A 15,597-nucleotide genomic window follows, 5' to 3' on the forward strand; every position below is an offset into this window, starting at 1 on the left:
TTACAGTTTTGAGTGAACGTTATTATTGAATGCTGCTAACCGGTTAATAAAGTTACCATGTTCTTAGCTTTTATACGAAACCAAATAATTTTTCACACTAACCTATTGGAATTGCACCACTTCATGTTGCCCTAATGTTGTATTTGCTTTTGTGTACTCATGAGGATAATAGTTCACATGCCCGGTGCTAAATTGTGGTACTTCTGTACCAAGAAGGCCATGCTGTTTATCAAACATCAGTTGTCCTTATTCTTATAATTTTGTCATAAGTATTTTAAAAATGTTTTATATATCATTTTTGAAATGATATAATTAAAAAAATTATTGAACAATTTAAAATATAATAATATACAATTTATATCTAATTTAAAATATAATATTCTTGATATTCTAAGAATCATATTCCTCCATTAATAGGCACAAAAAAGAAGCCGTGTATTTGGTTCTTGCAGTGCTGTCAGTATCATGACATAATATTCCTGTGGTTTGAGAATCATAAGTCACATGCCATTCACAGCTCAGGTGATTCTAAAAAGAAATCTAAAAATGGTTGTATTAAATGTTTTTAATCATGTTTTCTTAAGCAAAGCATCTCCTATTTCAGTATAGCAGCAAGCCTAATGCCTGCGGCGAAACAGGGGAGGAGTAATAGAGTGCGTGTGTGTGTATACACACACTTAACAACAACAACAACACACAAATCCCAAGAGCTACAATGTTCATTGGTGTGTAGACAAACCAGGGTACAACTTCCAACACTAAACTCAACATACAGAAGCTAGTTTACAGTTAAAGGACAAAAAAGACACACACACACACGCTTCTGTGTGCGGCAAGGCTAAAAGGAGCATGTGTAGGCCATTAGTATTTGGTTTAGCATTACATTTAGAACCCGGCAAAGACAATGAGTGACCTCGGTTGTCTCCCATCCAATCAGAATCCAGCTAATGCAGCTTAGTGTTTGTCTTCCCACTATTGAATACGTCACAGTGCACCAAAGCAAAACACAAATACAACACTTTACTGGAAACACCTCTTGTTCTGCAGGGACAGAAGGGATGATAGAGCAGAAAGCCCAAGACAGCCCAGTCCAAATGCGATAAATATAGACTGTACACAACTGCTGTAACATTACCATCTGTCCAGCATGCTAGCAGGTGTCTCCATCGTGTGAGGCAGAGCATGTCAGCCTAATTCCACATGAAAACATGGCCTCAATGCAACAGCTAAAGTCAAAACTGATCTGTATTTGCAGCGATTGATCTTTAAAGACGTAAGGAGTAGAATGGAGCAGATTAATAAGGAGGAAGTGCATACTATCATAGCTGATTACACACTAGAGAAAGCTCTGATGGAGCATTTGATGGATAGGAATATGAAAGATCCTATTTGAGGGTGTGGAAAGAGACGAAGCAGTTTAAAAAAATCAAGTTATACAGCGAACTGGAAATTATTAATAATCAGGTCCCAAAACAAGGGGGTTTAGAAGCATTTTCTATCATACTTCTGTAATATAAATAGAACAGTCTTGATGTACATGTTTAAAAATCAGGAGAGTAACAACAATTTTAACTTTTAAAACAGTCTATATTTTTCAAAGAGATAATTCTTACTTTAAAACAAAAAAACAAGAAGTCTTTGATGCTCACCAAGACTGCATTTATTTGATCAAAAAGGCTTTTTTTTATGGGGAATGCAATTTATTCCTGAGGTGGCAAAGCTGAAAATTTTTCAGCAGCCATTACACAAGTCTTCAGTATCACATGATCTATCAGAAATCATTCTAATCTGTTGAGGCTAGATATGTGCCGAGTGCCGACGACAGTGTAATAGGATATATCAGGATAATGAACAGGCATGGTATTGTTATCATGGGCACTTCAAATTACTGTGATTAATTATTTATTACGAATTGCTCCGTTTTTTAAGAATGCATTTTAAGAATAGTTTTCCATCAACCGATTAAAAGGTACCACACTGCTTTATGCGGCGTCAAAGAGGCATGTACAAATTGATGTAAACAAGCCCAACACGGATGAGAAGTGCACTCTCAGAAATGCAGCCGTTACCCCGGTAACCCCAGTAAACAATGCAGCTGCACTACTTTCTCCATTAGGCCGTGTGTCCAACAAAGCGTTTTTCGCCAGCTGAAAACGCTGGACGCCCTGCTGAAAACGCCTGTTTGCACTGATATGCTCACGCAAAAATCGCTGCAAAAGAAGCTTTCCAACAGGTTTTATCGTAGTTTTTGGAAGAATGTCCAGTTGTGAGGCGTTGGAAAAAAAGGTCCACAGTTTTACAACGAATGGTAAACCACCTGTTGGAAAGCATCTTTTGCAGCGATTTTTGCGTGAACATAGGTGAACACCACAGACCACTCGGTGAGTTTCACGTCTTTGTAAACTAAAGTTTAATGCGTTTTATATGAATGATTGTTCCAGTGCACCTATGAAACCATTGTATAGGTGTGGGGGGGGGGGGTGCTAACACAAAAACCTAAAATTCTCGGGACAGCAGCATTTGTCCAAATTCCAATCTTAACCGTTCAATTTCATCAGAAACGATCTTAAAACAGGGCTTTAGGCCTACTTGTAAAACGCCGAACTTACCCTTTAACATCCATGGAACCTTTTTATTGCACAAAAGATTCTTTATAGTGGAAAAAGTTATTTAGATTATTTAGATATTTTTTGCATGAAGAAAAAAAAGGGTTCTTTTAAGAATTTTCCATTTTCTTTGGGGAAACAAAAATGTATCTTCTAGTCTTAAAAATAAAGATTGGAAAAGGTGTTTTTTTTGCGGCACATTTAAAAAGAATAATCTTTTTTTAACTACATTGGATAAAATTGTGCACCTCTGTTTAATCTTACAGAGCACCAAAAACTGCGGTATTTAACATAAAAAATCACCTATGATTTTCCACTGATTTCACTGGAAGTGTACTGTAAAGTGAACTGGAAGTCCCCGTTTTTGTGGAATTTTGTAACTGCTGCCATTTAATAGCGAAAGTAATTTTGCTGAATGTGGTTCTTCCCTAAAGTCACATTCTAATCTAAGCAAAGTATACTACACATGATACTATATCAGTTTTTTAGTATGTCAGACATTTTAGATGCATTTGAGCATGTCAAATTTATCTAAACAATATTATATGAAACCAAACGGAACAAAAAAGAACTACATGTCTGATATGGCCAAAGCAAAACAAGAATATCTTGCTTATACAACTGGCTCAAAAAGAGGATAAAATGTCCCTTAAAGTTGGCATGAAACAGAAGTTGCGTCAGTATGTTCTTCCCTATTGTGACATATATCCAAGTGTAAAGGCATCTGGAAAGACAAAAACAATTTGATCTGAATGCCAGTTTGCAGCCAGTTGTGGAGGATATTTAGTCCCTCTCTCCCATGCATCATGCAATAAAAAGACCACCGTTGATGCGATGGGTTTCTTTTATGATGGGGAAAAATGACATGGATTAAGTATTCTCATATTACATCTCAAATTTCACATTCATAAATGCAATTCTCCTGAAAGGAAAGCCAATATTATCCAGTTCAAGAATAAAGTTAAGCTTAATTATTGTGAAACATTGCAAGGACTTTATTTTTGCTTGACAAAAGCATCAAACCAACTTCATCTGCAATAAAAACAGCAAACATTGTGAAAGAGTCACTCACTATGGGAAGCAGAGAGTGTACGAATTCAGTGCTCCATTTGTTAAGTGGCAAATCACACTGATCGGATTAGTTTTTTTGAGATCTGCCACGTCTGGCCTTTAATGTAGACGAAAGCAGGCGGCTGCAGTCATCCTCTACTAACTGTATTTTTAGTAGATATACAAATATTGGGTGTACTCCATTCGAGTGGTGCTAGTATTCCACTATGCTTGCTGACGGAAGTAAGAATACACTGTTTCGAGTCAAAAATTTGCCTAACGTCAAGTGAAAAAGGCCTATTTTTAAAAAATAATGATGTGCACAGATAAATCATTTAAAACAAACCCTATTCTTCTGAAAGAAAAACGTCATATACACTTAGGATGACTTGAGGGTGAGTAAATCATGGTGTAATTTTAATTTTTTGGGTGAACTATCCCTTAATAATGACTTAAATTTCAATCTGTTCCTCATACCAACCTGCCATATGGCTTCAAAAGACCACGTAAATGAACGATTCATTCATCTCTTTTATGCTGCTTTACTGTCCTTTTTTAAGCTTAAAAGCTTCAGTTGCCATTTATTGCAAGTGCGTGGAAAAGCAACCAGTACCATTCTGTAAAGAAAACACACACACAAAAAATCTCCTTCTGTGTTCCACAGCAGAAAAAAGATTTGAAGCAACATGAGTGAGTTAATGCATTTTGTGGATGAAATATTCCTTTAAATTAGAGCTTACAAATAGTGACGACTCTTAAAATCAGAATGTTGCTGTAAACTGATCTAACCTGAAATACAAAAACTGTCACACTATTCAAAGCTAGTATGAGGAACTCAACAGGACATGTATGACAGAAGCTAAATAAAAAAGGAGACCATGAAAAACGGGGTATAATTTCTTAAACGCATACAATATTATGCTTTTTCAAAACTGTGGGTTGCATAAAGGCAAATACACGTGTCAGCTATTATGCTATATTCACCGATATTAACAACGAAAACAACAGGAGCATACAATACTTCAACACCACATTGAAATGACATGACATTCGAACCACACGGTTTAGTATTAGCACTCGTTGAGCTAGCAGGCTACACAGGCTCATTCATGTGAGGCTTAGTTAAGGGTTTACATGATGGCTGTGTTTCAAAACCTAATGAGCTGCCTATCCAGGCAACAAAAAAATCGCCAAAAAAACGCGAATTAAAATGATTTACCTCTGATGACGCGGTACTATAACGTTAACGTCCAAAAATGCTGTCGAGCTCGGCGGCTCACTCGGTTTTGAGACGCAGCCGATGTCTAACGCCTTTCGCAATATTAAAAAGACGACTCATTCTCACCGTATATCATAGCCAGTCCCGTTTCGTGCAGGAAGCGCACTCTTCTGTGTTTGAAGAGCCATATTGTGAGGATGGTGAGTGTCAAAAGCAAAATAAATGTGAGTAAATTCACGCTGTCCTGCCTGTGACTTTCCTCTGCCTCTTTCTCCGTGGCAAGTTCTTCCATGCCGTCATCTGCTCTTATCCGACAACATTGGCTTAAAATGAACATAAAAATTGGAAACAGTGAGCTGTGTCCTGGTGCATATAATGTCCATGGGCTTGGTGCTGTGACCGCCTCCATGGTGCAGGATGCTTGTGGTGGGTTCCCTCACACACACACACAGACACACTGCCTCAGCTGCGTCAGGTATATGAGAGCAGCAGCAGACCGCAGCTCAAGCTCTTAAAGACACACGCACACCGCTACTACTCCACTCTTACTCTATTACTCTGTAAGCAATAGGTACTTTCCACGAACATAATACAAAATTGGGCCTGAAACTCTTAAAGTATTTTTTATTATTATTATTCAACAGATGGTCAGAAAAGGATGTGCTTAATCTTCAGAAAATGTTGTTGTGGACCAAGGAGATCAAATTACATGTGCCAATAAGCTTTTTAGCTTATGCATTTTATAAATGCTTTAAATTGTTTAAAGCCCTGTCTAAATCCAGTTTAAAACACTGATTTGTTCTTGTTTTTCAGCTGCCTAGCAGTAAGCAAATAATGTAACAGTATATGGGCTTTGGTTTGTAGGCTAGTTATTGATGCACTTTAATTAAAGAAAAATATTTAATTTATAATATAAATCTTTACAAAAACGTTAAACATGGTTGGGCTTGGTGATTGAGAACAGGCAAATTTTAAGAGGTGATACAAAGATTTAGTTTACATTTCAGATAGGCTACAATACAAACATTTGAAGCAAAAGTAGGCCTACTTTTCTCTAAATCACAGAAAATTAAGTTGTTTTGAAGAGTGTAAAACTATAGCTGTCACAATGATTGAAACAACAGGAATTTTAGATTTCCTTTTTGCCCTTCTGTATGCTAGCACATTTCATATGCCATACGAAAAAGTGAAAGTCATCATTTTCTTGTTCTGAGTACTAAAACTACAGTAATGACTAAAATCTTTTTAAGAGTGTATAACCCAGAAATAATGAATATGTTACTATAGGGTTGAGGCTGGTCAGTACCTGAATGGCAGACCTCCTCCATTGCACTAGGTTGCTGCTGGAAGAGATGTTAGTGAGGCAAGGTCATTAAAAATCCTTTGAAAAGGGGTTTAACCCCGGCATCCTTGGATTTTTAATGTATTTGCCCATTGGCATCTGTCCTCCTAATCATCCCCATATGATTGATTGGCTTCATCACTCTGTCTCCTCTCCACCAATAAGCTGTGTGTGTGTTGAGCTTTGGGCATGTGTTGAGCATCAGGTAGATGCTGGTGGTTGAGGAGATTCCCTCTTGTAAAGTGCTTTGAGTGCAGAGAAAAGCACTATATAAATGTAAAGAATTATCATTATTATTATTATTATTATCATCACCAATTTATCCCTAAATGTAGACTACATTGTTCTTGAGGGGGTCATTACATTCCCTTAGCAAAAATAAGGACTACCTTGCCTCACTGCCTAAACCCCTGAATATTATAATATTTTTATTTATTTAGTTATAAATATATATCTTTATATAATGTATAATAATACAATAAATATAAAACAAATAAATTAGAGCTATTAAATCACTTAATCACGATTAATCGCATCTAAGTTTTTGCTTACATAATATATGTGTGTGTTTAATTATCATTATATGTATGTATATAAGGCGTGTGTGTGTGTGTGTGTGTGTGTGTGTGTGTGTGTGTGTGTGTGTGTGTGTGTGTGTGTGTGTGTGTGTGTGTGTGTGTGTGTGTGCGCGTGTGTGTATAGCCTGTAGTATACACACACAGAGAGAGATATATGTATGTATGTGTGTATATATATATATATATATATATATATATATATATATATATGACAAAAACTTTTATGTTAGATGCGAATAATAAATATAAACTAAAATTAATAACAGAGCAGACAACCAAAAATTTAATCACCAGTATGATTCACATCAATTATTTATGTGCAAAGATGAGTTTACACAACCCACTAACGCAATGTCCTTTTTTTTTCTTCTTTTTTTTTTTTTGCATGGTCAAATATCAGTAATAACCGCAAACCCCCACCCCCTCCCCTCGGCTTTGATTCGCTGTTACCTAGCAACGTGGTCCGCTGTAGTGATTGGCTGATTCGAGGGTCAAGGAAACGGGAAGCGCACGCACAGGTTGCGTTATACTTAATTACTTTCTGGGGAGGGTGAGAGACGGAGCGCTACTGCGACTGATCAATAGTATTTCAGAAACGCGTGGCATTTACAACAGGAGGGGCGCACTGACATATCGTCCATAAATGGGGTGCTTTTTTTCCAAAAAATCTCGGAGAAAATCTTCTAAAAAAGACTCGGCTTTGCCGACTGGGGACGAGAGCGCTACGGGCAATGACCTCCCCGAAACCGACAACACTGCGCTGGGCAGCAACAGCAACCAGGAGGCTCCAAAGCAATACAGCTGGGACAAACGAGAAAAGGTACGACGCTGCATTTTAACCTGTGTTTATTCACTAGACTATACGTAGACAAGGTATTATGTTGCTTAATTTCTTTAGGAATTATACAGATTGAAATGTAAGTCCATCCATCCGAAGTAGCTATTACCATATACGTTAGCTCAATTCTCCTCGTTAAAGCCCATTTTACGCCATTTCACTACATGCGTAACGTTAATCACGCAAGCGAAGGGTTTGGCCCCTATAGCTCAGTGTTTATGACTGACTGACTGACTGCCTGTCACTGTTACTTTCGATTGACCATCGATACGAGAGTCTCTCGGCGGTCATAGGCTTTGACATACTATGGTAAATTATAGACAGAGCTTATTATCGGCTTAAAGTCGAGGCACGTAACTTGTTTGCCTGGCGCGTGCCCAGATAACGCTGTGTTAGGGATTAGCACATAATTGGTGTCGCCATCAACATGCATGACACTATATTGAGCAAGAACAGGGAGGGTGGGTGTGTCCGTCTGCCCCTCCGACCGCAAAAGCATTACAAAGCTTTGAGAGCTTTTGAAGTATGAATCTATAATGTTTAAATATTGCCCTGGTCGATGCATTCAAGTGCAGATTGAAAGCCAATAAATGCACGAGATAAGTGCAACAGTCAGATTTCTCATGGTCTGTCAATGGCTGTGTCTGGTTTTATGGATTAGAATAGTAATTCCAAGGGGCCCCACAAGATCAATTTAAAAGTGTTTATATAAAAAAAAAAAAATCTAACTTGATAGCACTTCTTCATTTTGTAGCCGACTAAATCTGGATGGGAATTAACATTTTCAAGCCTTTGGGTGTTTCCCATGGATTGTCAGCATGAAATGAAAACTCACCCTATCTATTGTGTAAATGCATATTATAGATCTCATTGTGAATGATTCATCCATGTACTATATTATTAAAAAAAAATTTAAATTAAAATGTCATTACTCTGTCATAACTGTTGATGTATGCAAGACCTCAATAATTGAGTCAACACACCCACAATCAACTGCAAGATCACATTCATTTTTGATTGCCAACATCTCAAAATTCAATCAACAACCATTGCATAGAACTGAGCCCCTGCTCTATATTTTTCAATTTTTCTATATTCTTTTACACTCACAGAATGGATGTACATCACAATATGGTATAAATGTTATTTTACTACTTCCATTTCATCACGACTATAACATTACTTTCATATTTTGTTATACAACATAAATTACACACAGTCATTCCAGTTTTTTAAATGCATAAACTGGTAGTATGTTGCTAATTATGGACTATAACTACTGAAAGGATGCGAGTTTACATACTCAACGAATCTGACCTGTAGTCCTTTATAGCAATGGGTTAGCAACAAGCTAAGTAGATCTTTATAAGGAAATATCTGGCTTGACAACCGAAATGTCTCAGGTTTGATCCCTTGTTGGCAGGAACAATCTGTGAACTCAAGAGTTCTCTTTAGCAAGGGTGTTGCTATGTGATTGTTGGGGTGTTCTGAGTGGTTGCTAGGTGGCTAAGTCATAAGAGCTCTTAAAGTCTCAATTATGTTCTGTTCCCTAGATTTAGCACAAATCCTTCCTTCAGTTTAAATTTGTGGATTTTTTTCCCCATTTTCTATTTTATCATCCACCAGACTAAAATTGAACCCCTGAAAGCCTGACATATGAAAAATGTTTTTAATGAACATTGTATTGAACATTTAGACAAATTATAAAAGGAAAATCTATGATTTTGATTTGCATCATCTGAAGTTTATTAAGAGACCCAAACTTGTCAAAAATATGCAATTTGGTGCAGGTGTTGTTATTTAAATGGTCAAATTGTAAGTGATAGCTTGTAATGTTAAATCAACAAGATTTTTATAACAGACTACTTGCATAAAATGCATATAAATATCAGCTGTCACTCTTTATTTCCTCAGTCGATAAGTCTATCTATCTATATTACCATTTCAGTCAAATCACTTGGTGATTCCATGGCCATGAATTTTCTTGGCAATGTTTTTCCGGGGTAGGTTGCCACTTGCCAGGTCTTAAACCAACCCTCGTTACATGGCTTGGGACTCGCACACACACATGCATTCACACCTAAGGCCAATTTGGCATATCCAATCCACGTAACCTGGATTTCTTTTCACTGTGGTGGGGGGAAACTGTCAATCAGAGGGCAGAAGACAAGTAGAAGATTGTTTACAACAGATACATCAAGTTTTTGATAATTTAGGCGAGGCCATGGAAGTTATTTATAGACTTTATGGGTTCAGTAGGCTTTATAGGTTAAATACTTAAGGTTACATATTTGTTCTAAAGCATGTACTAGGTCAATTCCCACTAAATAACAGAAGTTGTTTACATGGATTAAAGCATCAAATGTCTAACTAATAAACACACACACACACACACCCTGTAACATCCTGTTGTGAAGGGAACCAGAATGCAAAGATTGCTGATAAGGGTTTTATCACTTTTTAAGTTCTCCATTTTTTGACCTTGACATGTTTGCACTTTTGTTGCAGGTTGATCCCAAAGACTTCATGCTGACAGGCCTTAAGAATGAGACTGTGGGTCGGTTGCCAGGCAAACTCAATGGGCAGCAGTTTGTCATTCAGGACTGTGAGAACTGTAACATCTACGTATTTGACCATTCAGCGACCATTACCATTGACGATTGTGTGAACTGCTGCATTATGTTGGGTCCGGTTAAAGGCAGTGTGTTCTTCAGAGACTGCAAAGATATCAAGTGTGTGGTGGCCTGCCAGCAGTTCCGCACCAGAGACTGCAAGAAAATGGACGTCTTTTTGTGCTGCGCCACCCAGCCCATCATCGAGTCTTCTACGGGCATGAAGTTTGGCTGCTTCCAGTATTACTACCCTGAGCTGGCTTTCCACTTTAAAGATGCAGGTCTCAGCATCTTTAACAACAACTGGAGCAATATTCATGACTTCACACCTGTTTCTGGGGAGACAAATTGGAGTCTCCTACCGGAAGATGCAGTTGTCCAGGAGCATGTGCCTCTACCAGATCCTGAGTCAGAATTCAAGTCTGTGAGAATCTCCTCTGAAGCAAGTCGGAGCATAGTGCCCCTAACCAAAGGAAGCCGGCGTACAGAGAGTGAAGAGTCCTGCTTGTTTGTCTTCTTTTCTGGGGACTACACAACTGCTAATGCCCGGAAGCTTATTGATGAGGTTAGACCTAGTTTTATAGTCGATGCTGTAGAATTGTCATTCATGGTTGTGACAGTGGGCGATCTACAAACTGACATCATGTGCAGCATATTTGTTTTTTTACATTTTATTCTTGTTACAAGCTTGAAGTTAGTCAAGCTGGATTATTAATCAGAATGAATAAATTTCCTAATGTGGCATTTCTAAAGAAAAGCTTTGTGTTTATGCTCTTTGTTTAACGTCTTATTGAAAAATGCTGTTCATAGTCAGTGTTCTATGTTATTGCTGAAATTCAATCAGCTTTCTTCAGTCACTCCACCTATATATAGAAAAGGGGATGTATACTATTCCCACTTCACATATTTGTAACTTTTATCTATCTTTGTCTGCTTTAGATGTTGCACGCAAAATTCCCCACAGGCTTCCATATCAGTTCTTGTGTGCTTTTTAGTTTTATAATTGCGTAAATTAAGGAAATGACTTACTGTCTGAAAATATCTTTGGTTGTGGTCTCCTGTATTGTCTAATCTATTTGTTTGTTACCAAAAGCAGGATGGGCTAAACAGGAAGGCACAGCTTTCCTTCATAGTTGTAAGGGTCTGATTTGACAATACACAGAATAATTGCCTCAGTCATAGTTCAAATCAAAGTGAATTGCAGTTAAATATATGAAGCACTTTAATATTTTATTACAAAACATATAATAATTATAATGTACTTATAAGAGCATCATATTTTTAGTTATCAACCAATTATTAATGTACAAGTAATTTATGTACTATTATGAGCAAATCATTTATGTACAAGTGTTATCAAATAATTTTTTAGAACAGAAAAACAGCACATTATAAAAAGTTTTAAGGTCAAAGTTAGTCATTTACATTAAGAATAAAATAGGGTTGATTTCATGCAGATATTAACTAGATCAATATTGTGAATTCATATAGTTTTCACTAAATCCAACCTTGCACTCTCTGCATTAAACAGGTTTGTATTATTCAGTCAAGCTAAAAAGTTCTCCGAAGTAGCAGCAAACTTGTAGATCTCATCGGTACTATACTGTACTGTACTGTACTGTCTACTCATCTGTAGACCTCTAGCTGTACTAAAGCAAATATGAGGAAGAGACAGAAATAGACAAAATGTCATGTGACATTTTTGTCACTGACTTCATTTAGAAATCTGCCACTTTATAGCAGTGATCACGTATTTTTATGCTTCTCAATATAAAACACAAATCGTGGCCTGTCCACTAACTGATAACCAAGCTAATTTTCAAAAACCTTTAATTTTATAACATACATGATTTTTTTTCTGTATCCACCTAAATGCAGGTGACCACCAAAGGCTTTGTCCTCATTCAGACCAAAGAGGTTTCCATGCGCCCTGAGGATGTGAACCGAGTGTTCCAGAATAATGCAGAGAGCCTCACTGAGTGGATCACCAAAGGTGCTGTGATGCATTGTGTTAAAGCAAAAATTAAACTGCGCAGCTTCTTGGGAAAAAAAATGTGTACATTTGCAAATACAAATGTTTTAACAAAATTGATCTGTGTTCCTGCAGGTCCAGTGGTAGCCCTTGAGCTGAACGGAGATGGTGTGGTGGAGGAATGTCGATCCATTGTCAATGAAGTTTTTAATGGGACTAAGGTAATTATAAGAGGAAGCTGTTACTTCTCATCAGTGTTGAGGGTATAGCATTACAAGTAACACGAGTTACATAATCAGATTACGTTTTAAGTAACTAGTCAAGTAACGCATTGCATTTAAATTTACAACAAAATATTTGAGTTACTTTTTCAAATAAGTAATGCAAGTTACTTTGCTTTAAGTTAAGTTTTCTAATTTATTGACTGAAGCCTCTCTCGTCCCCATAATTTGGTGTAAGGTGCAGAGGTGTTGTGTGTGCTTGATCATCAAAAGATCATTTCATTTTTGCGGAGAAAGGGACTTTAGATTTTTCAAAAATATAACTTTTTTTCGTTAAAAAACAATCAAGTAAGTCTAGGTAAGGAAAAGTTTCCATGAAGTAAATAAGTACCACAATCAGTTACTTTTTTAGGGAGTAACGCAATATTGTAATGCATTACTTTTAAAAGTAACTTTTCCCAACACTGCTTCTCATGTCCATGCTATCTGCTGCTTTTCTTGCAGGTATTTGTTTCTGAGAGCAAACATACGTCATCGCGTGATGTCGACAACTTTTTCAACTTTGCTGACATGCAGATGGGACTGTGAAAGGGGCGCAGAGGGGCACCTTACCTTAATGTGGGTTTATATTTGTTTGGTTTTATCATTTTAGGAAATTGAAATTACTTAATATGCGAAGCTACTGATATCTCAACATTTTGAGGGGTTTATAACCACTATTTATTCTTACCAGATGAGTTTGATCTGTGATCTGACATTTTTATGCCTATGAAACCGCCTATAGGCCCTGTTTATATTTGGTATTAAAATGCGTTTTGGTCGATCGGATCACAAGTGGATGACGCTAAATACAGGTGTAAACGGGGTTTTCAGACCTAAAACATTCTGAGCTTGTCCACTTTCGACCACTTCCAGAGGTAGTCGAAAACGCATTAGACCGGATTGCTTTCGTAGTGTAAACGCTCATGTGGTCGTATGTGTTAGAAGTCGGACAGCCAGAAAAGACCTCCTTCTCTCTGCCTACTGACTTAAAGGCCATGTTGCAGGGTTAATTTTCCAACGAATTTGTGCAATTTGCTTGTTGGTAATAAACATTTAAACACTTATCCATTGTATTTTATGTTTTTGGGTATCTCAAAACGGAATATAATACGAAAAAGGAGGTACTATCTTACAGCGGTTTGCAACGATTCTCCTTTAAACATTATGGGAAGCGCGCTAGCCAGACGGGATTTAAACTTTGACTGGAGACCCAAGTTTGTTTGGAAGATGAAAAACATACCAAGCATGTTCTCTCACCATCCCTGATTTCTAACACACACTCACAGCGTTCGGTGCGGTCTTGTGGCTTTCAGAGCAGAAAAGAAAGCTGCTGCTCTCCATGTGTTTTTCCAATGTCTCTGGGCATGTTCATATGTAAATTGCCAAGCTTATTTTGTCCATTAGATCCAAAGATCTGAAAAAACCCATACATTTACCAACCCATAGACCCTCTCCTCGAAGAAATCAGGACAGAAGTGGTCAAAAGAGACAGATTAAAACACCAGGTGTAAATTGGTATGTCTCCCTCGTCTACTCGATCAGAACGACCAAAATGCATCTTAATACCAGGTGTAAATAGGGCCATCAGTTGGGTAATTTGGATCCAATCAGGAAGGCAAGTGCCTTTAGATAGAACAAAATCAAAGAGAACTGGAACTTTAGTCTAATCAAACATTGCTGTGGACAATTTTATCACTTATGCTGAAATGATTATATAGATATTTATTTAGTTCATTTTTTTCCATAAATGTATAGCTGGAAAATGTGTTTTATTCTCTTTTGCATGTATACATGTTTCCATTACATATTGTATAGTCTTTTAGTTTGTGTGGATAACTGTAAAAAAAAAAGTAATAATAATTATGTTAAAATGTCAAATGCCAGAAATATTAATTGTGTTGAATCAGGTTTTTTATATAACATATATGCCATGGTTTGTTTTGTGTTTTGCATTAGCATGGCTTTTGGCTTGTCCCCAAATTATTTTATTTTTGTCAGTATTTTATTTTATTTTTTTCATTTTATTGTAAACAAATGACATTTGTCCTTCATATAAGTTTTTACGGTAACACTGTTCTGGAAATAATTTTAAAAGTTCAAACTGATACTTTGAATGTACTACTAAAAGGAGTTGTCTCCTTCACAGTGCTCTATTTTTGCAGGAACGTTTAGAGAGCACAACTGTCCTGTGACCCAAAAAAATTGTACATGGGAGAATCACAGTGTACCATTTTTTTTTATTATTATTATTTCTAAACGGTTCTTATTTGTACCAGACAATTTTGTAGAGTTGAATATAAGCTGTGTTTTGTCAATACATTCATTTTGGTCTAAAGTTACGTCTTCTTCTTTTCATCTCCAAATAGACAATCTCAACACATGAATGTCAATGGTGTCAATGCAAATGTTAATTGGTGTAAATAGTTTTGTTAGTTGAGTACAAGAGATTGTGATTTCCTCTAAAAGTCTGATTCAGTATTGCTGTGCAATGTCACAACAACAATTTGTTGGCCAACCTGGAAGGGATATGTGGTGAGCATTACTTGAGACTTTAATGTTTTGTTCTACAACAAATTTCACAAGTTGTTAAATAAAATCTACAAAGGTTATCAGAATTGTCAAGCTTAAACACACACACATATACATACTGTTAAAATTTCTGGTTTAAGAAACTAATACTTTTATTCAGCAAGGATGCATTACATTGATCAAAAGTGACAGTAAAAATATTGTTACAAAAATCAATATAATATCAATATAATCAAAAATTTAAAATAAGTTCTGTTCTTTTGACCTATTTATCAAGAAATATATTTTTCGCAAAAATATTAACTATATTAAATAGTGTGTGTGTGTGTGTGTATATATATATATATATGTACATATATAAAGTACAGTGTCAAAAGTTTGGAAACATTACTATTTTTAATGTTTTTGAAAGAAGTCTCTTATGCTCATCAAGCCTACATTTATTTGATCACAAATACAGAAAAAACAGTAATATTGTGAAATATTGTTACAATTTAAAATAATGATTTTCTATTTTAATATACTTTTAAATATAAGTAATCATTCTGATATGCTGATTTATTATCAGTGTTGGAAACAGTTGTGTTG

The 15,597-nt window shown here is 36.4% G+C and overlaps 2 protein-coding genes across 4 annotated transcripts in view; one reads left to right on the plus strand and one right to left on the minus strand.

Moving 5' to 3' along the window:
• Window positions 1–5,435, minus strand: part of slc9a7 (solute carrier family 9 member 7) — a 43,058-nt gene extending 37,623 nt beyond the window's left edge. Inside the window, exon 1 of one of the 3 annotated variants that reach the window (XM_077198460.1) lies at window positions 5,002–5,435. In XM_077198460.1, coding sequence (XP_077054575.1) covers window positions 5,002–5,284 — 283 coding nt within the window. In that variant the 5' untranslated portion in view covers window positions 5,285–5,435. The remainder of the gene's footprint in view (window positions 1–5,001) is intronic. The other 2 variants (XM_077198459.1, XM_077198458.1) reach the window with 2 other exon arrangements.
• Window positions 5,436–7,195: 1,760 nt separating this feature from the next.
• Window positions 7,196–14,815, plus strand: rp2 (RP2 activator of ARL3 GTPase). The gene is made up of 5 exons (XM_077198478.1): window positions 7,196–7,615; window positions 10,142–10,810; window positions 12,124–12,238; window positions 12,353–12,438; window positions 12,943–14,815. The coding sequence occupies exons 1-5, from the start codon at window positions 7,439–7,441 to the stop codon at window positions 13,024–13,026; spliced, it is 1,131 nt and encodes a 376-aa protein (XP_077054593.1). The 5' UTR covers window positions 7,196–7,438; the 3' UTR covers window positions 13,027–14,815.
• The last annotated feature ends 782 nt before the right edge of the window (window positions 14,816–15,597 follow it).

The sequence above is a fragment of the Siphateles boraxobius genome, unplaced genomic scaffold, assembly GCF_051911475.1.
Source record: "Siphateles boraxobius isolate OS27281-9 unplaced genomic scaffold, OSU_SipBor_1 41, whole genome shotgun sequence".
Taxonomy (NCBI): domain Eukaryota; kingdom Metazoa; phylum Chordata; class Actinopteri; order Cypriniformes; family Leuciscidae; genus Siphateles; species Siphateles boraxobius.